General features: G+C 30.0%; 1 protein-coding gene across 2 annotated transcripts in view; it reads right to left on the bottom strand.

Annotated features, from left to right (window-relative positions):
* LOC118185441 (ras-related protein Rab-3-like) overlaps positions 1-23,729 on the bottom strand; it is a 48,214-nt gene continuing 24,485 nt past the window's right edge. The window contains exons 4-5 of one of the 2 annotated variants that reach the window (XR_004757597.2): positions 17,947-18,379; positions 1-8,755 (exon numbers count right to left, since the gene is read on the bottom strand). Coding sequence is in view for 1 of the 2 variants with exons in the window: in XM_035355287.2 (XP_035211178.1) it covers positions 18,067-18,379 (313 nt within the window). In the remaining variant the exon portion in view is untranslated. Of the gene's footprint in view, positions 18,380-23,729 lie in introns of both variants that reach the window. The other variant, XM_035355287.2, reaches the window with a different exon arrangement.

Below are 23,729 nucleotides of genomic sequence, written 5' to 3'. Positions count from 1 at the left end.
GCCACAACAACCTGTTTTTATTATGTCATGAGAAAAGCAGTTTTCATTTAAGCCACTCAAATTACAGCAGCCATACAAAAGGTCACCCATTTCAAGGGTTACATTCCATTCAAAACATTTTACAAAACAGGATTATGATAATAAGAATAATAAATACAGTTAAGAACACAAAACAAGTAAATATTAATCGCATCACATTTTACCCTAATGTAGAAACAACGGAGCAGTCAGACAATAATTGCAGCTTTACACAAGCGTGCTGTGTGCAGTGACTAGATATCAACACAGAACAAAATATATTGAAAGATAATTGGAAATAGTCAGCTTCTAAATACATAATGCAATTTAAAAATTAAACACAATTATAATATAATAAAAAGAGATTTAGACTAGTAATTAAACATGAACACCAATCATTGACATCTACTATATCTAAAATGACACTGGCTCTCAAAATGCAATAAACATTTCAAACAAATATACAACAATATACACATACCTACAGATATATATATATATAAAATTTCATTTCATGAAATATATTTCTTTCCATCAAAAATTGGATTTGGAAACTCTTTGCAGCTTTTCGAGCAGTAAAGCTTTTTTTTTTATAAAGATGAAATACATAGTTAAACACAGTATAGCAACACAAAATGATTCCATTTAAAAGTAGCAAGCTCAGATGTGAAAAAAGAAAGGGTAACTTTTCAATGCAAAGTAAATGATTTTTCTTTGTTTTCCAAATACATAAGACATTACTTTAAACACATTGAGCATGTGTTAGTTTATAAAAGATTTCTTCCCCCTAGCATTGCAATTCAAAAAGTTATATACATCTTGCTGCAATACCTTAAAAAACTGGTTGTAGACACTCAACCGACAGTCTAGCAGGGAGCACACATCGTCAACAGCACATTTATCCTAAAACACTTAGCTAACCTGAAAATTTATATGTGAACATTTGAAACTTTTAATAAAAATTATCCACAATGCTATCTATTTTCAATATAGTTTTTTGGTAGATACCTAACTCCTTAGCATCAAGATAAAGTGATGGAGTGTTGGTGCTGTGTTTTTCTGTTAAAAGATGCCAATAAGTAATTAATTACAAAATTATTTTACCTTTAAATTACAGTCATGAATCCAAACTGAACAACCACTGGCTGATTGGTCTACATTCAACATTGATACAAATGTAAATGTGGTGCAAAAATGAATGAGCCTTCAGCCCAGAGAAAAAGATATTTTTTGACTGTACAATACATTTCAGATTTAATGAAGATCTCTTTAAATATGAAACCATTATGAGAATTTAATTCCTGAGCCTTGAAGAAAAACTATTCTGAAAAATCATAATTCAGCCACAGTATCCCCTAGAAGATAAACTGAAGTAAAAGGAGAAAAGTATGTGTCGCAGCTTCTGGCATAGATTGTAAAAATTAGCTTTGGCATAACAATAAAATTTACTCACTGTTTTAAGCAATTTCTGATATTCTTTATTCTTTTAAATTTCAGTTTTATTTTTTAATTTTTTCTTTTATGTTAAATGTTGCAAGATTAAATTTATCTTATTAAATAAAAGATAAAAATTATAAATACACCTTTTTGTGGTGACACTGAAAATGGCCTTCAGCTGGCTAATTATGGTCAATTTTATTAAAACATTTTTCCATATATGTGCCATCTAAATGGTACATTGGCTAAATGAGTTTGCGGTCATCAGGTAAGTAAGTGATTGTCAGTTAAGTGTCACAGACTACTTGAAAATATAAAATACTTTACTAAAAGGGATGCATACTATGAATAGAACAACTTGCATACAAGAAACAACCAAGAATGAAACAGAACAAGATTTGATATAGCAGAATTTATCATACCATTACCAATGACTTCCTAAAGTAATTTAAACAGGTAAAAAATGACTGACATATTATAAGGGAAACTGCACCTGATATCTGGGATATCACTTTTACAACCAAGGTAGCATTTTGCTTTAAAGTTTCCTTTGTACAAAAATAGAGCTAATTCATAACATTTAGTAATTACATTACATGTTGCTTGAAATTCCATTTTAATTATATTACAAATCATCACAGAATATAAATAATACTGCCTTATCAATACTAGTTTTAAAAAAAAGTCTTGTCCACTATTTTGAGCTTTAATTACAAGAAGATATGAATAATTAGTTTTTAAAAGTACTGCAACTATAAATTTAAAATTTCATTTACAAATATAATTCTTAATAACAAATTGTAAAATTTTAAAGAGAAAATTTACAAAAATATCCAATACTTGATTTTACAAATGTAATTGTTAAAAATTCAGCCTTAAAAAATAAATAAAAATGCAAAAAAGGAAAGGAAGGAAACAAAAATATGTTGACTGCAAAGAAATGTACAAGAGAATTTTTACACATTAGCTACTACAACTAGAAATTATAGGAATGATAATCTTTGAGATACTTCATATTAACCCTTTCTACTCAGCAAGTAGCTCTTAGTTGCTGTCTAAGTACAAAACATCAATATATTTTGAAAGGCTGACTTTTGGAATATTTCACATAAACTCTCTGTACTCGAAAAAAGATTCTCAGTCATCTTCCAATGGAAGCAAAGAGTTGCTTCTAATGCAAACATTTTTGTTTTACAGGAATGCTAACTTTTCAGATATGCTGCAGCAACCCCTCAAAAAGTGGCTTTCAGTTGTGTTTCAAGTACCAGAAGTTAAATATTTTCATTTTACAGAAATACAAACCTTTTGAGGTACTTTATATTAATCCTTTGCACTTGAAGCAATCTCAATCATATTTCAATGAAAAGGATTAAAGTTTTGGTTTTACTTTTGAAATACTTTGTATTAACCATTTGCACACACATACACATACACACACACACACACACACACACACACAAAAAAAAAAAAAAAAAAAAAAGGGTCTTCATATTAACCCTCTGCATCTGTTGGATACCTATGTATTATGACATTGACTGTGAAAGTTGGCAGAGAACCCCCCCCAACCCCCAAATATGTGCCAATCGTTTCTGCAAAATAATAAAAGAACTGATGCCTCTTCATTTAATAAACAATCAGTATTCGACCCACTTTGTGTTTTCGAGATGTAAAAATGCAACTGTCAATTACAATTTTCTTTTTAGGTCTTCCTATTTTACTGAAAGCTCTGTTTAAAATGCTATAAACTTCCCGCAGGTAATTCTTCCATTCTATTAGTGTTTTGTAAGCCAAATTCAAATGACCATATTGTGTCTATTAATACATACTTTTTCAATGCAAAGATATCATAACTTTGAAAATAATCCACACCTCACTGCTCTCAGAAATTTTAACTATTTTTTTTCAAACTTCAGGGGGGAGAATATAGTAATAACAGTTAATTTATATCCTTGTTCATAAAAACAAAATATGGCTTATCAAGAATCAACTGGAGTTACATTAAATTAAAGCACAAATGTTATGAGTACGTTGTTATGTCACACTTATCCATAACTAGTGCTAAATTGTACTTACTAGCCAACAATTTCACGGTTGACAGGATAATACACAAGTACCAATTTTTGTTTTGCACTAATGATAAACTTCAGATTAAACCTTTAAACTCAAAAGAAAGTTATCCGTCATATTTTGAGGGTTAAGGGTTAAATATTTTTGTGTAACACATACAGTACATATTTTGTAGTAATTTTTTTCCTTTGCAATAAGTACAAGCTCCTAACTAAAATTTTACAGAATTCTATACATGTGACAAATGATTTAAAGGAGAGAGAAGAGAGTCTGAAAATTACATTAAAATACATATAATATTGGTATTCAGAATACACAATAAATGGTGTGTGTAATTGTAAAATAAATAGATATAAAATATTTCACTAATAACCTTAATTATAAATATATAATTAAGGTTATTAGTGAAAGGGTTCTGACAAACTTACGAAAAGGGGGGGAGAGGAAAAGAAATTACTTTTTTTTTTCTTTCCAAACACTAAAAATATCATTAAAAAAAGTATTTATGATCCTCTTCTAAAAGCAATATCTGGTACTGTCTTCTTTAACAGCCCTGGTGAAAAAGAGAACTTGGCACATTGCTACATTGGCAAGAAACAGTTACTGAACTGTGCATGTGCGAGATACAGTTATCAATCTATGCATGTGCAAGAAATGAAAGGTTAACAATCTAATTGGTTTTTCATAATACAGTACAAAGTCTTTAATCCGGACTCGTCGGGACTTCGCGATTCCGGATTATAGATCATCAGTTTAAATCCGGTAACAAGGCACGCAGAAATTATAAAATTAAAAATATGAAACCGTAATTTATGAAATAAAGAAAAATTATGATTTAAAGGGTATAAAAATTTACAAAAAAAAAGGGGGGCTTAATATTTATTTGTTTACTTTATTAAACATTTCTTTCAATTTGAGGTGTTTAAGTTGCTTCGTTTTATGTGCTAATACTTAATATTCTATAAACAGGCATAATTTCTTGTTCAGTTACAAAGTTTCGCTGTTCAAGTCCTGTAATTGCTGTGCCAAAAATACCGACTAACTCGTCAATCGAAATTTTTTCATTTTCACTAACCTCTCTGTCACTTTCTTCATGCCTTTATCCATTTTTTGCAGCAATTCCACTTTTTGTTTGATGGACATTGAAACATGTTTTTGCTTTGCAGATCCTTTGGGAGCTCCAGAATCGGAAACTCTTTTTGACATAATCGAAAGTTCAAGCTTACTTTTTATAAAATTGCTCTAACAGTTTGCAAAAAATAATAAGCCGGATCAAATTAGAAGATTAAGGAACAACAACATTAACTGAAACAGATAATTAGATTATTTTAGCCTAACTTATACCGTCCATTATACATTAAACGCGCATTTGCAAACGTATTATATGCATACGTAAGGGTATTATGCACATGCATAAACACTACGCATGCGCAGAAGAAAGTTTGTAGCTTTGAGGTCCGGATTATAGATCATTCCGGATTATGGACATCCGGATTAAAGATTTTGTACCGTAGAACTGTGTCAATACTTTTAATATTCCATCAATGGGAAAAGAAGATGTAGCTGACGTTTGAGGCATTATTATAGAAGCAGCTGCTGAAATGTGCCTATCAGAAAAAATCTATAAAAAATTAATTTCCCCAAAACTGTATTAAATAAAATAATAAATAGTATTTTTATGGTAAGTTTAATAATATAATTTTTTGGCATGTTTATTTATGTTATTTCAAACAAATTGCATATACAATTCTATTAAACATCACAATTAAAGGACAGAATTATGCTTAGAGTACAAAGTCCGAGATCGAGACGTCCGATATCTGGAATGATCTAAAATCCGGACCTCAATGCCACCAACAACTTAAAAAAATTCTTTTTTTGTATGCTTTATGCATGCGCATTTGATTCTCTCCCCTGCACATAATAAATCACATGGAGAGTACGATTCGTAATTTCACTTCGGCATTAAATAAAATATTTCGTTATTGAGTAAATAATAATTTTAACATGCATTTGTACGATTGAGAATTTGGCTTCAATCCGTATCTACTTGGTGTACATCTCAAATGGAAATATTCCGTAGTATGATTCTAGATCCAGAAAATACCGCTACCGATAGTGCAGAAAGTGGTAGAGAGTTTACTGAAAACGAAAAAATTTTGATTGACAAGTTAGTTGGAATTCTCAAGACAGCAATTACAGGACTTCCACAATGTTAACTAAACAAAAAAATTATGTCTTTTGCAGAATTAAAGTATTAGCACAGAAAACAAAGCAACTTAAACATCTTACACTGAAAGAAACGTTTAATAAAGTAAACAAATAAATATTGAGTTTTTTTTTTTCCGATTTTGATACCCCCTTTTTTTTTGTAATTTTGAAGCATTATGATTTTTATCATTATTTCATAAATCCTGACTTCATATTTATTTTTAAATTTTATAATTTCTACATGCCAGCTTACCAGATTTTAAACTGATGATCTAATATCCAGAATCGTGAAAGTTCTGATGAGTCCAGATCTTGGACTTTGTATTACTTTAAATTATTATAGAATTATGCTATATTTTAAACTGCTTACATAACTGTATCAAATATAATAATTAATGTATACATTAAATAAGTTTTGTTTAATTATGTTAGCTGAAATAAATGCTAACAAAATTAAATTAAATACAATAATAGAAATTTATGTCAAATATATATATATTAAATAGACTGTGTTGCACAGATAATGAATGATCATTTATTGTTTACAATAGTTAATTTTTGTTCATCAGCGGCTGAGCAGTAAAAGGTCAACGAAAACTGGTAGTTTGACAGGGTTTGAATCCCAGCTAATGGAATGACTGCATGGGCATTTTTATGGTTTTCTCCATGTAACGTGGATACGAGCCAGTTTCCCTTAGAAAGTCCTGAATGAAAGCAACCTTTTCTTAATCAGATAGCCCTCATGTGATCTGCCACAATTACCGTACTTGACAGCATATAAGACGCACCCTTGTTTAGAAGGCCACACACACGTAGATGTAGAAAAAGTTACGTGTGTCTAGACCTTTATCCGGGCTAAAAATAGCATTCAGTATTGAAAGTTAACCTGCGTCCTTCACGCCTACGACACAGGTAACGTTTTTGAGACCAAATTTAGGAAAAAAAGTGCGTCTTATATGCCGTCAAACACAGTAAATAAAGCAAAGCAAACTAGTAGTTAATTTCATTTTCATGGATGTTTACAACATTTGGCATCAAACTGCAAACTGCACCAATGTCATTCACTTTATCGCAAAGCCTGTTATATAATATATGTTTGCTATATCAAACAGCTTGTTTAATGCAGATAAATTTTCACACACACACACAAAAAAATAAACTACTTAAAAAAACAATTTCTTAACAAATAAAAAAAAACTTACTTTAATTCTGATGCTTTTAGATACACAAAGAATAAGTATCAGAAAATAGTTATACGTAAAATCACACAGAGTTACCGCTTAATACATCCAATTAAAATTTACATATTTCTTTGTAAAATAACATTAACAGAAATTATATATTAACATTTATTCAAAAACTTCGACATTCATGAGAATAAATTCAATCATAAAGTTACATATGCATAAATATGCACATTGTTACTTTGAAATAGATATGTAATAATTATTAGGAATGTTAGTAATGCAATATTTGTACCTCACTTCTAAATTTTATCATAAAAATACATACTGTTACATACAAATATATATGCAAAAATGACTAGGAATTTTATTAATATACTTTTATCTCAATTCTGGTAGGAATAAAAGCACAATACCCTATGAAATAAGGCCAATGTGAGTAAGCAGTCTGATTAATTTACACACACTTCATTGATACAAATATAAGACAATTATTACAATGCAAATTACAAGTTTTAGAAATAAATGCAAAATGCACAATTTTCATACTCACACTGCCTCAAATAAATATACAGTAGAAAATAAAATTTTAAAAGGCAGAAATACAGCAAACGCGTTTAATTCCTTGTGAAAAATATAAATGCAAAAACATACCTGTAAATCGTTTACAACCATATATATATATTTTTTACAAAATCTAAAATGTCACCCCCTTTTCTTAATTGACAGAACTTCTATATGCTATAAAAAGGGCTTAGAAATACTTTTTATTTTATAAATGCATAAATTGACTAGAATTTTACCAAAAATGCATCAAAATAAAATTCCTGAAATCTAAACTATATTTATAAATGGCTATCAGTCATGACATATATAACATATATATACAAAATAAAACAAAAACAAAGATCTTATAGATGTATTCAAATATTCTGATTTAAAAATTAAAGAACACATTAGTCCAAGGTTTTCAAAAATTATTTTATGACGAGCATTAACAACAGATACTTTTTCATCTGATATCTAATATGAGTTAGAAGCTATACAAAATAGTAAGAGCTCTTATAAAATTCAGTGAAAATTACTTTATATACATATGAATATTTATAGGAAAGATAGTTATGCATCAATATGTACATAAATTTATAAAAGAGTCATATTTCTTATTATCTCAATAATTTTATAGAATAGAAATACTTCAATTTCAAATTTAATAAAGACTGCTCTGCTTCAAATGCAGAGCTGTAAAAAAGTGTGAGCATTTCAAAATGTTACTTTGGAAATAAATTCCCAATACAGTTTGCATAAATTTAAGCTAAATATCTCATGCAGGTTATAATCTATAAGTTACCTTGTGCGAATGATAGCAAGTTTACTCCAAGCTTGAAATTCTACTTTATTTTGAAAGAAATTATTTAACCCTTTCCACACATAGCAAAAATTTTAACATACAATCTTTAACCTTTTCATTCCTGATGCAGGGAAACTGCAACCCCTCCCCCAATAGGCTCATGACTTTACAGTGCCGAATGGACACTGTGTACCTAAGTGCTTTTGAAATCAAGCCTAACACCCCCCCCCACACACAAAACAGTTTAAAAATCTGCTTTTTATAGAATCATTTGTGTTTAGTACGTAAGTATTACCACAATCACCTTAAAAGTAATCACTAAATTTTCAAATATGCCAAACTCTGGGAACTCAAGCATATATCAGTTATTCAGTTTTAACCCTCCATGGGTTATGGCTGTAAAATTCCAGAAGGATGGCTTTTCAATTCATTACACACAAAAATTTCTGCCAGCTCCTGGTGCATTCAATTTCAGACTGGATGTATACTGAAAGAAAAGTCAAGGTACAAAGTGAGAGGGTCATACTGGAATTATATTCAAGAAAATACCATTTATTCATGACACTTTGAGGAACTCTGGAATTTCAGGTACACACCCATAATGCTTAGAAGATCAACAAATGGTGTCACCACTTTCCTATACATTCTTTGTTATATTCTGATAATTTTTAAAGACAAATCATATTTTTTAAAAAATTCACTTTTAAAATATGCATTTATGGTTATATGCCTACAGTGGGAGAAACTGAAATAAAATTTTGACAGGAATGCAGTATTTTGTTGCAAATTTGCTAAACTTAACAACAGGAAGGGGGGGGGATTTAAAAAAATATGAAAAGGGGTCAGATTTTAATGACCATCTAAAAGGGCTCATTTAAAGTTTAAAATGGTTATTGGTACAGATTATCAAGACAGATGGCCCAGGTGGAACAGTGAAACATTTTATATGAGGATAGATGAATAGACATTTAGACTAAACATGGGAACAATCTAAATCTTCCATTAGAAAAGTGAAAAAATATAGAATGTCATTCTGTAAAAATACTAAATGTTTTAAGCATATATATCATAAATTACATTTTATTTCAATCAATCCACTTCAAAAGAAGTAAATAAATCTGTTCACAGTCTCCAGCTAACCCATTTTTTGCCTTTTTAGTTTTGTTATTACACACAGTTTTCTTCGCACATATGACACATACAATTCAACAACAAAATCACAAAATTTTTAAAAGCAGCATATGTTTACAATTCCTGATTCAGTGTTAAGTGCTGCCATCAATTTTCTATTTTTATCAGTCTCTTCTTAGTTCATCATATCAATTTTCAGTTTTCTTAATAAGATGACATACAAAACATTGTTTTGTCTTACTTTATTTATTAATTAACTATCAAGTTCTTTGTATTTACCCCACATAAAATTAAATTCAACAGCAAAATCACAAAATAATTAAAAACAGCATATTTTTAGAATTCCCAATAGAGTGTTAGAGGTTGCCACACACATTTTTATACAGTCAAAAGTTGTTAATTCGGACACCCATAATCCGGAATGATCTACAATCCGGACCTCAAAGCTAAAAACTTTCTGCGCATGCTCCGCTTTGACACATGCACATAGGCGTTTACGCGTGCGTGTAAGACCTTTATGACTGCGTATATGCGTGTGCGCAAGTGCAGAATACGTTTTCATGTGCACGTTTTATGTATAACGGACGATATAAGCTAATTATCTATTTCAGTTAATGTTGATGATTGCGTTATTCCTTAATCTTTGAATTGGATCCGGCTTATTATTTTTTGCAGACTGTAAGAGCAATTTTATAAAAGTAAACTTGAACTTTCGATTATGCCAAATAGAATTTCCGATGCTGGAGCTCCCAAAGGATCTACAAAACGAAAGTATGTTTCGATGTCCATCAAACAAAAAGTGGAATTGCTGCAAAAAAAGGATAAAGACATGAAGAAGGTGACTGAGAGGTTAGTGAAAACGAAAAATTTCGATTGACAAGTTAGTCGGTATTCTCGGCACAGCAATTACGAGACTTGAATAGCGAAACTTTGTAACTGAACAAGAAATTATGTCTGTTTATAGAATTAAAGAGAAAGTATTATCACATAAAACGAAGCAACTTAAACAACTTATATTGAAAGAAATGTTTAATAAAGTAAACAAATAAATATTATTATTATTTTTGTAAATTTTGATACCCTTTAGATCATAATTGTTCTTCATTTCATAAATTACGGTTTCATATTTTTAATTTTAGAATTTCTGCATGCCATCTTAAAACTGATGATCTATAATCTGGAAAAATCAATAATCCAGAATCACCGAAGTCCCGACGAGTCCGGATTAACGACTTTTGACTGTATTCACTATACTATTTCTTTAAAAAATAGCCATCTGTACGGCCAGGCATCTAAAATAGTTATCATAAAAAGAAAAATATATAATGATTTTAAAGAGTCCAGCTGGCATAATTTCATAAAAAATACTAAATATTTCTAATCAGACATCTCATGACTTGAATACATGTTCATTTACATTAATCACAAGTACAAATATATTCTTAAGAACTCTTAAATCACTTAGTTTATTACTCAATAACCTCCCACATTAAATTTGCAAGTATCTTAAATTTCACTGAATGCCAATGTGCTAGAAGATAAAAAGCATTTTATTTCTGGCTGCAGCAACACATTGCTTTCATGGGTTGAGTTTCTTAATTAAAAATGAAAGATAAATATCTTGCATTTTCCTGAGAATCAACAGTCTCCTACACTAGAGAAAAATGCTTTATTTTGAGTAGTGTTGTCACTGCTTGCTTTCAAATCACTGAGTCTGTTTATCAACAATTCCTTAAAATTTTACACAAATGAATAAACAATAAAAATTCAAATTTTGGGCTTCTAGGTGCACATTCAGGTGGATGGCTTTGTTAAAACTGGACCGTCTAAGTACCGTGATTTTTCAAAAATCTGAGGAACATATACTGATATATTTAGATTCTTCATTATTTAATTCCTTAAAAATAATACAAGGCAATAACATTTTGTGGCAACAATTTCAAAAGTGAAATAATGCAAAATCCCATTCCGAGACTAAAAGCCCTTTTCAGGCTAATAATATTCTTAAGAACTGAGCCTATTGCTTTTAAATAGCTTAGTTTGTTAATCTACAGAGATTCAATTAGAAAGATGAAACAAATACCTTGACATTTTGTTAAATGGCAACAGACTCGAATGAAATGTGACATGACATATTTACAGTGAACAACATTTAAGGTGAATCCACACAAAATAATTGCATTTTGAAATCGATAATCCTTATGGGCTTAAAAAAAAAAGTGCTGTAAGTAAGTTTATTTGATTTTTAGAATAAATATCTAATTAAATATGCATGTATGTAACAAATATATATATTTTTAACAATTATACATCATTTGTCCTCTTTTAAAAAAATGCCAGACTGTGCTAAAACATTCTCGACATTCTCATATATTTTATTTCAATCTTTTTTTTTTATATAAATCTGTATAAAATAATTTTCATTTACACAATTAAAACTGAATTTAAGACAAAATGCAATATTACTTATAATGATTATGCTCACAAAAATAGAAATATTTGTATACATTAATCTGTTATTAAAAGCCAACTGATCACACTTAATATTATATTTTGAATATTGTTATTGAACTGGCTTAGTGCTATCCATCTCTATACAAAGAACGTAAAATGGTACTATTCAGTTTCGAAGGCCGTAAAAAAATTACAGCGAAAATGTACACGCAAAAGCACCCATCTAACAGCTGGGCAAATCTAGCGTACGCGCCGATTTCAGATTGCGTAAGTTTATATAGTTCTATATTTCTTAAGATGCCATTGAAATATTAATTTAATTTTTAAATCCTTTTTTGATATCCTATGGATTTAACAATTTGGGAATAGCCCATGACGAAAAGTCGGCAATTTTTGGTAATTTGGGTAACGTGCAGAATCACCCACTGCTTGACGTGTTTTTAAGAATTGCACATACTCGGTATCCATGCGCACATCGACCTATTTTCACTTAAAAAAAAATCCTAGAATTGCACAAAAATGGCACTGCGCACACCCTTGACTTTATCTATGTACACATCAACCTATTTTCACTTAAAAAGTAAAAGAAAATTGACAAAAATCTAATTGTTTTTACCCTTGTAAAAAGCGGCAAACAAATAAGTGAACGATTCTGCACTTTACCGAGAATATTTTCAAAGAAAAGACACCATTCATTATAGAAAATTATGTTTGAACAACCAACGAGATGAAATTATGCTTTAGCGATACGTCGGTAGCGAAATAGCGATGCAGGCATCCGTTCAGTTATGTTTAGCAATTTTTATATAAATTATAATAATGATCTGAAACAGTTATTTACTCTTATGCTTCCATTCAGTCGTGTTTAGGCTTTTTCATATAAATTATAATAATAAAAAGAGTATTATATGAAATTAACCTTTCATCTAAATTAAAACATCAATCTTAAATAGTTATTTACTATTATACTTCCTTTCTTGCCACAATTATTAGGGTTGCCGCAACTATTTTTGGCAGCATTGGCATCAACAATAGTTTGGCGGTTTTTTGCGACCCTCGAAACCGAATAGTACCAAAATTACAATCCCTTTTCACATGAATTTTTAAGCACTATAATTAGATAAAATATTAACAGATGACTTCAAGAATAATATCAAAATCTAAAATCCCAACAAACACTGTAATTCGTTTTAACAATATCAACAATAGTTTGGCGGTTTTTTGCGACCCTCGAAAAATTCAAATGATCAACACATATATTACAGCCCTCTATTTTTACAGTTAGCAGTAACAAACTATTCAACTCAACTAGTTTAGCAAATGCTAGTATAACTCAGAAATTCAAATATGTAGATCTAGTTAAGTTAAATTAAAAATTGTTATTTACTAGTCTTTTTATTTTTATGTTTTGATTGTTGCATATAGTTTATTTTAGGTTTACATGCATAATTTGTGTTGGGGAACTTTCCAGTAGGCAAGAGTTTCTAAATTACTTTTCCTACTCTTAATTCATTATTTTAACTCTAGTCATTTACTTGCTATTTACTCAAAATTCCACTGTTTAAATTTAGTACTCGTAAAATATATCGCTTATTGTGATGAACAAGTGGGTTCATGTTTGCAAAACATATATTAGTGAATATTTTCTATTGAATTAAGTTTCCAAATAAAAGATGAAATTGTCAAATAATGTAACATTGATATATATCACAAAGTAAGGAATTATGTAGCTATACACCTCAGTTTTAATGAATCGTTGATTCACATTCAGTAATTTAAAAGCAATGTGCTGCCACTCGACAAAGCGCAAAATAGTTATGTCTCAAATTTAATCAAAAAACTCAATTTAAAAAATGTGCTGCCACTAACCAAAGTATAAAATATTTGTCTTCCACATTTCATCAACAAACTTTGCATTTTAAAAGAAATGTGTTGCCCTTGCCCGAAATAAAATACTTTTTATGTGCCAGCCATTTCATAAAGAGTAAGATCTTTTTTTTTTCAAATTAAACCTGCATATTACTCATTAACAAACTAAGCAATCTGAACGAAATAAATGCAGTTCTTCAGTTCTAATACAGTCTCTGCTATTATTAATTACCAGCTGAACTCATTAAAATCATTATACATTTTTTCTGTTTTTAATAATTCTTTTAGGTTGCTGGCCATACCAGCAGTTAGTGTAACAATCACTTTAAAAATTCAAATGATCAACACATATATTAGAGCCCTCTATTTTTACAGTTAGCAGTAACAAACTATTCAACTCAACTAGTTTAGCAAATGCTAGTATAACTCAGAAATTCAAATATGTAGATCTAGTTAAGTTAAATTAAAACTTGTTATTTACTAGTCTTTTTATTTTTATGTTTTGATTGTTGCATATAGTTTATTTTAGGTTTACATGCATAATTTGTGTTGGGGAACTTTCCAGTAGGCAAGAGTTTCTAAATTACTTTTCCTACTCTTAATTCATTATTTTAACTCTAGTCATTTACTTGCTATTTACTCAAAATTCCACTGTTTAAATTTCTTTTTTAGTAATTCACAACATTTGATTTTACTTTTACCCTTGCCTATATGGATGATGAAACACGAATTGAGTAATTGAAGAGTTAGGTTTAGGGCAACTTTCCCTTGATAAGTCTGTCTCCAGCCTGCTCAACAATTATTCACTAATGCAATTTTTAGGAATAATAAATTTAATTTTTTGGAGCAATATATTTTTTCATGGTTTTAGATAAGTGCAATTAATTTGTATATGCTCCTGGAATTTAAATGATGTTGCAAATTAGTTCACAGCAATAATAATTATTTTCAGTGCAATTAAATTTCATTGCAATTTCTTTGCAATTAAAATTTCTTAATTGTAATTTAATTTTTGCTTTATACGAATATAGAATATTTGTTATATATTATTGCAATATTTATATATAAAATTAGAAGTGCTTTTATTGAATGATACATTTATAAACACACTTTCATTTGGCACTGAACAGCCTACTAACCACCATTGTGCATTTCAAGTTAGATGAATAAACTATTAAATAATAATTGTAACAAGGCTGAAACCCAAGAGATTCCACTGAACCAAGCTAATAGGATGTTACGGACCACACAGAGATGAGAAAATTGTATGTGCGGTCCCCACAAGTCACTGCATTCAAGCTCTTACGATGTGCCACACAACATGGTCTGACACTGCAGACGCAAAAATTCATTCCAGTTGACAGTACAAAGGACATAATTTCATGACCAGTGGCAAGAGATTTTAGCATTCTACATTGTGTCTGTCATTGAAGCTTCTTCATTTCAGGAGGAATGAATGATCTTGTTTTTCCTGTGATATCGTTCCAGATATAATGAATCAGAGGATGTAAAATACTACTGGAAAATTAAGGAGGCTTGGCTAATTCAGGCTGCAGATTTTTTCCATCACAATAACATGCCAGAATGCTCTTGAACTCTCGACTAGACAGACCCTGGTTAATGGTTTCTCACATCACGAGGACTGTACTTCACTACAATAATTGTTCTATGCTATCCATGAATTATATAATGTAAAGAGTTTCACGTAATTGTAATACATTTTGAGTTCAAAAAAATGCAATGGGTATAAGGAACCTCACAAATGTACTAACTATTCAGAGTTGTCAGAAGCACTATCTGCCGCCAGCCACCACAAGGTATTCTAACACCACACATTCACTAAGGTGCTTTTTTTACTGAATCCAAAATGATGTAGTGAACAGCCACTGATAATTATCACATTCAATATAGGGGACCTATAGAGGGAAGCTAATCCACATCCTGCATGGAACACTGGGAGTGAAAAGGTTAAGAAAATGCAACTCTTTTGGCTCACTATTTTTAATATTTCAAGAATTTTCTTGAAACCTGTTAGGAAAAGCATCTATAAACCTAAATGCTTTTCTTTTTTAGTTAAACATTTTGTAAAGCACACACTTTTCTTGATATTTTGTTTTAAAAATAAAATGAATAACATGGCTTTAAAATTAAGAAATTTCAGTTGCTATTTTATACACAGTTTGCTTTAACTTGCTCTCAGTGGTACAAAATACAATGCAAATACTTTGTTTGAATATCTACAAATAACATATTTCCTGAAAGTGAAAGCATTTGAAAATCTGTTTAAGTACTGAACAGTAAAATCCCTAAAAACCACCCTGAAAAACATAACTTTACTAAAAAGCAAATTCTAAAAACTTAAGTTGAAAAGAATTGTCTCAAAAGGTTTTAATTATCAGTTATTTAGTCTCATTTTAGATAATTTTGTTAATATTTAAGGGGGGGGGGAACCATTCTTAAATTCTTTACTTTTGAAACAAGGTGAGAAATAACATTTAATAACTGGAAAACAAATATCTCATTAGCAAACAATTTCAATAAGAGATCCCCCCCCAAAAAGTTAAAATTACAAAAATACAGAATAATAATGTTTTTGCTAAGCGTTGCCATCTACAGTAAACTGTTAGTTCAATTAATGCTAGATAATAAAATTTTATCATGAATTGCATATTTATGTAATACTTAAAATTAAATCAAAAAGGTCAAAACAGAATTTTCAATAGTATGAAATGAAATTTGATGGTCTAGAAGAAAGTTAACCTGTTGCCTTTCTTTCATGTTTAGCTGCATTTGCAGAAAATAAAGATTTCTTTGTGTATATAAAGAGGCACATCCTAACGTCCCACTTTTACCATACTGTAAACCAAGCCATAATTCTAATTTAATTTAGTAAAATTCTTTGATTTCTGATTTAAAAATTGAAAAAAATTAGGTGACATATGCAATATAGGAGACTAAAAATCTTCAATTCATTAAGATCAAATATAGAGATATTTCATTTTCTTATAAACTATGTGATAAGGGATAAGATTCCTTTCATAACTTTACTAAGGTAAACAAAGACCCAGATTCTAATTTTCGAACATTGACATAGCCTATTACAAATTAAGAAACAATCTGTTAAAACTATATTTATTACATAACAACAAATAGAATGCAAAATTGAACTTTCAATAATACAAGATATGAATTTAAAATGTTCTTTCTAAGATTATAGTGGTATAAAAATAGTATGATTTGCTTCTTTGAACTTTTTTGAAGTTCTCTATTACTGCATACACAGCCTTTTAGGCATACTGCAAAATATAAGCATCAAAATTATTCTGAAATGCACTATACTTTCGAATCTACCACAAAACCAAAGGCAATTGAAATCAATCTCCGAACACTAAAATGACACTAAAAACTGGGCAAATGAGCAATCTTATATTTTGGCTTCAAATTTTTAATAAAACTTTCTTGATTTTGATGGCAATTAAACACAAGTCCTTTTTCTTCAAATGCAAAAAAGTGGTAGATAATTTTTAAATGGTATTCCAAAAATAAAATAGTATATGTTGTTTACAAAGATATAAGATTCATAAGAAGATTGTCATTTTTAATTTAAAATTCAATACTAATTGGCTTTGAATTTAAATAAAAATGCTTTGTGCATAAAAAAGGGGGATTTGACAATCTTCTGACTGCAGCAAAAACCTTTTTTTTTTTTTTTTTCCATTTATGGAGCTAAATTTAAATCCTGTTTCTACCACTGCTTAATGCAGTGGTCTCAAATTGGTGGCCTGAAAGCAATAGAGAAAATGTACAATGTCACATGGAATAAACTCAACTGATTTTGCTAATATAGCATATTATATAGCAGTTCTTTTCCCTTTCTTTCCTTAAATTTCAGTTCTTTTTCCAAAAACTGTACAGATACGCACAACAGAATTTCATACACCTTTTTTTAAAAGCGATAAATAATTTACTGATATATTTTCCATATTATTTTATAACAGCACATGCAGAATTTAACTTATCTCTGAAAAATACATTATTTTATTTAAGCTTATTTCTATGTAGTTATCAAAAGAAAAATAAAATAATACATTCTTAAAAGGTTTTTTTTTTTTTTTTTTTTTTTTTTTAACAAACAATATACGTCTTTTCACTCAATCCAATATACTATGCATACATACTAACATGTCACTGCTCGAGAGTAAGGCAGAGGTGTTAAACATTTACCTTCATGAGTCATGATCCACTAAGCAAGAGGAAATGAAACATATAATGGAGACAAAACAATTTTAGGAGCAACAGGTTGATGCAAACACCAAGAAAATCCACAGATAAGATTAGGTTAGGTTAGCACTGACAGCTTGCATTAGATGGTGTTGTATGCTCATTCAGTCTAGCACCTTTAGAAGCACTGACTAAGCTGGGATCAGAATCAAGACTTTCAGACATTTTGTCACAGATGATGTCCACCAAACGCTCAAAAACTGCTTTGACATTGACATTTTCTTTTGCTGACGTCTCGAAAAACTCCAAACCTAGCTGATCAGACAATTGTTTTCCTCTTTCGGTTGATACCACTCGTTCGTCTTCCATATCGCACTTATTTCCGACCAGTACCACTTGGGCATTATCCCATGAATACGTCTTAATTTGTGTGACCCTAAAAGGGGTAATCTACAGTTAAACACAAGGATACATACATACATATATATATATGATAAAAACTTGGAGTAAGCTGCAATGGATTGATGATGGTTGTCAGCATTATAACTTGGAGAGACTTTACTACATAATTAGAAAGATGGCACTCGAAAGAGAGACTTGTAAACAAACATAGCCAAATTGAATATAACCTTTATTGGTGGATATGAACTAATTATCAAAAACATATCTTTCATCACGCATGATCACAGGTGCAACAGGCACACCACAATTTTATACAGAGTATCACATTTTAAATAATGGCATAGTTAGCAGCGCGACAAAGGACAGCATTCAAGCAGCGACAGAGCTATAAGCTAAATGCGCATTTATCCAATCTGGTAGTCTGTTAAGGGAAAGGTTTTGGCCTTTATGAATTTAACAGATTGGTTGGAAAAATTCTCCAGCAGTTTTCCAAAGAACCCTTAGACAAATTTTAAACAAATATCAGATTCAGTTAGTTTTAGATTATTTTGATGATATGATACTATTTCCCCCAAATTTTGACGATTACCTAAAACATCTTAATACAATATTTGACATATGTGAAAAAGTGAATTTAAAATTGAAACAATCTAAATGTAATTTTGCTAAAGAAAAGATAAATTTCGTAGGAAAATATCAGCCTCGTAATACAAATATTGAAGTTATTAAAAAATTACTACCTCCTAAAAAATGTTAAAGAATTACAGATTTGTAGGAAATATTAATGTTCCTATGAATTCATTCAAAATTAAGCCAAAATTAGAATCCCTTTAACAAATTTATTTAAAAAAGATACTCCCTGTTAATGGACAAATGAATGTCAAATAGCCTTTCAAAATTTAATTGATGCATTAATTTCTAGAACCCATTTTTAACTTTATTTAATCCAAAATATCCTTGTCATGTATTTGTAGATGCATCTAAAGAAGCTATTGGTGCAGTTTTGAAACGATAGCACCCAGATGGCAATTTACATCCAACTGCTTTCCATTCTTGAAAATTATGGTCTTGCGAGCAAAATTATGCAATTGCTGAACTAGAGCGTTTAGCCATTGCTGATGCCATAGATAAATTTTATTATTATTTACATGGTAATCATTTTACTGTACATACTGGTCATGCTGCCCAAGTTTGCCTAAAGAACACTACAGGTAGATTATTCAGATGGTCATTAAAATTATACATGTATGACTTGACTATGATATAAAATATAAGAAGGTTTCTACCAATATTGAAGCTAATATGTCAACTAAAAATCCTATTTGTCAATATTTGAGTTTGCAAGTAAATTTATCATCGTTAGAAGAAATTAAATAGCATATAAATTTAGATAATGTAGTTATTTTAAGTATAAGAAAACTAATTATATGTTAACTATTAAGAAACAAATGTATAAAATTGTAATACCAATATATCTTCTTACTAAATTACTTGAAAAATTCATATTGAATTTGGTGATATTAGGGTATTTTCAAGACTAAATTTATTATCCCCTCAATATTATTGAGCAAGAATTGTACAAGATATTAGAAATTGTGAAGTCTGTCAATTTAATAAGAAAATGAAAATTTTGAAGGCTCCTACACCTCATAATTTTTTCGTATAATTATTTTATTTTTTATTAATGGAGTGCAAGTTTGTTTTTATATATATGGAATGCATGTGCAGGTCAAAAAGGCCAGTTTCCTTTAAACAAAGAACAAAGGCCTTTATAAGCAACTAACCAGGGCAGCCCTTAACTGCTGATGAAATACATCAGTTAGTTTAAGTGGATTTGCCCAGCAGATGAAAATATTTGTATTAGAGAAAGCTGTGAGATCTTCTAGTTTTGCATAAAATAAGAAAATGAGAAATATAACAATAACAGTAAAAAACAATTTTAGTCATATTATTATAAAATTTATGATATGATGTTAAAATATAGCAATGAAAATTAGTTATGTTTTGAAAATTTTGAAATTTGTTGTGATTATTCAAAATAAGCAATGCGTGTGCAAAATTTTTACAAATGTGAAACTGTGTGCAAAGCTTTGGCCTTCCCTTCAGAGGCCCATAAAGTATTATCTAGGTTTATACTTTTCAATTATTTTAAACAAATATTTTGGGCAAAGTTTTATTTGCATTTTTCAAATTATTTCTCTTCATTTGCTAATTTTTTAGTGCTTCCTCTCTAAAAAAGCTTTTCTCTCACCAAGCCATTTTCTTCTTGAAGGGAAGAAGGGGATATACGTCAAATATAAAATATCTATCTTTCAAATAATAAATTAATAATAGCCCTTTAACTCCCATCTTCATTCTAAAAATAATCATAGCATTTCTGGACTGCATCATTTCTAGATTAATCTATGCCACAAAGCTTGCGTAATGCTGATGACATAGTAAGTAGGCACCTAAACTCTAATAGCTGAAGCCTTTCTAACTCAAACTAAAATCTCTCTCTTCGTGAGCTTCCATATTGGATAACTACACACTTTAGCCTCTCTCTCTATGCTGCCTGCATGTAATTTCGCTGTGCCACGCTTCCTATTGCAAAAGTCATGAAAATTCCATGCAGTTGATCTATTCCGTCGCTGAAAATAGAAGTCTACAAGAATTCATAGTGTTGTGTTGCTTCAGCGACTAGATTTCTCACTTTGATTTTGTAATTAGAAATATAATTACAAAGATCTCCACTAGAGGAGATCATAATTCATTATATTTTTCCCACATATAAAATCTGGTTAAACATGTTTCCTCGTTTATAAATTACAGAAGTTTTTTTTCAATAATTCCTGATATTTTAAAGGAAAATTTTCATGTATTTTTTTTTTTTTTTTTCTTGTAGCAGGTTTAAATAATCGTTGATTGAAACCACACTAATTTTAACTAACAATCTGAAAATGACACAAATGATGTGAACTCTTTCATAATTATATTGCTCATTAGCATTAAAAAAACTTAAACTTGGGTTGAAGATTACCTCAAGAGTTTTTTTCTTTAATTTCTTAATTTAGATGCCATACAGTCTGATAATACATACTGATAAGTCTGGTTATACTACAGCCATATTAGTGGCCGATAAAAACGCTAAATATTAGTTGTTCGATTTGGATTCAAACTCAGACGAACGAATGCGATGGCTGTATGGTATTTTTCCATGTATAACATGAGTATGAGCTATTTGTTAGAAAGAGTTTTTGAAGGCATCTTTCTACTTAAAAGCAAATAGTCCTCGTGTGTTTTGCTGTATTCAAATAATCCTAGCCTTCAAATTATGGCACCTATCACTCTAAAAAGATGAAAGTTTTTTAAACAAGATTTTTAAATCGCGCTGTGGGGGTTCCAGTGGCCAATCGCTAAAACCGCTGAATACTGGTAATTCGACGTGGGTTCAAATCCTAACGAACGCGCTTGTTCTATGAAAGTTTTCCAGGGTTTTTCTACGTTCAGTGTGGATGAGATCTAGTTTCCAATAGAAATTCCCTCCATGATAGTTTTAGTCCTCTTGCGCAGATTCCAAATCCATTAAATTTTCTTTATTAAATACAATTATAATTCTTTCTTTTTAGAGAAATCGCAGGGGAAAAAATTGTAAACATCAAATCGAGTGCGATTATGAATATTTTAAAATAGTTAACATTTTGAGTGGGAAAGCTTTTTTAATACGTTCATAAGCAACTGAAAATATCTACAACATAAACGATATTTCTATTTGAAAAATTAGCGACAGTAGACTTTTAGAAGCTAGAGACTATGTTTTAATGTTATGATTCACATTTCAACATGGTATTAAAATTACTGGACCTTCTTTGCCCATTCATAATAATGAGACTGCAGATGCTCTAAAAATATTCCCAACAAAAAGAAGAATCAATCATACACTATATTTGAATGGAACTGAGTTCCAATCATTTCCATGTCAATTTTACCCAGAAAAAAGATTATCAGTTGGCTTAAATTCAAAAATGAACTACATTATAACCTTCCATTCATCAGAATAAGGGGAGGGGTGAAAAAGGAATTTGAAAGAAAAGATTATTTTTACAAAATGACTCAAAATTTCCTGAGCTAGTAGTCAAAAGTCGTTAATTCTGACACCCATAATCCGGACCCCAAAGCTACAAACTTTCTGCGCATATGCGTGCATGTAAGACCTTTACGGCTGCGAATAAGCATGTGCGCATGCGCATAAGACGTTTACGCATGCGCGTTTAATGTATAATGGACGGTATAAGCTAAACTAAAATCATCTAATTCAGGTAATGTCACAAATTGCGTTGTTCCTAAATCTTCAAATTGGATCCGGCTTATTATTTTTTGCAGACTGTTAGAGCAATTTTATAAAAGTAAGCTTGAACTATCGATTATGTCAAAAAGAATTTCCGATTCTCGACCTACCAAAGGATCTACAAAGCGAAAGCATGTTTCGATGTCCATCAAACAAAAATTGGAATTGCTGCAAAAAATGGATAAAGGCATATCCTTTGTTTCTCTAACCATTCCGAAATCTGTTTATCAATTTCACGTTGATCTGCAGGGAAAGGGGGGACGTCACATCGTTCAATGAGTTGGAAGTTGATCTGTCAGAACTATCGTTATCTTCAGGGCAGATGTTTTTATTTTATTTGGCTTATAATTCCTTACTAAATGTAGTATTTTATCTCGATGTACTCCGTCTTTGATATGATTTAAATCAAATTTCTCATCATTATAAATATCACGAATACACATCAAATAGTTTTCAACTTAAACAACTTACATTGAAAGAAATGTTTCATGAAGTAAACAAATAAATATTAAGCTTTTTCTTTTTGTAAATTTTGATACCCTTTAGATCATAATTGCTCTTTATTTCATAAATTACGGTTTCATATTTTTAATTTTATAATTTCTGCATGCATCTTACCAGATTTAAACTGATGATCTATAATCCGGGAAAATCGATAATCCGGAATCACCGAAGTCCCGATGAGTCCGGATTAACAACTTTTGACTGTATAAGTAGTTATGCAACTCAATTAAATATTTGTGAAAATTCTGTTGACCTCTCACAATCTTACAATATTTCTGTATAGATACAAACCATAATTAAATATCGATAATGAGTATCATAGATAGTGGAGCATATAGAATAAACATCACAATAGTACCAAAGCAGCCACTTTGACAAATGAAGAGAACTGTCAGGAATCGCGTACGAATGTCACATACATGCTTTATAATACCAAGAATGTTATAAAAATGATGGTTATGTGATATCAACAATTTACCGAGCTTTCCGAAATGTTTAAAAATATAATATTTAAGAGTCAACAAGTTTGTTAAAAAAATTGTATGCATTTTAA

Source organism: Stegodyphus dumicola, chromosome 5 (assembly GCF_044657685.1).
Source record: "Stegodyphus dumicola isolate Sdum_Otavi_A_Nest chromosome 5, ASM4465768v1".
NCBI classification, from domain to species: Eukaryota; Metazoa; Arthropoda; class Arachnida; order Araneae; family Eresidae; genus Stegodyphus; species Stegodyphus dumicola.
Note: the sequence above shows the minus strand (reverse complement) of the source record. Positions and strands in the feature narration are given on the sequence as shown.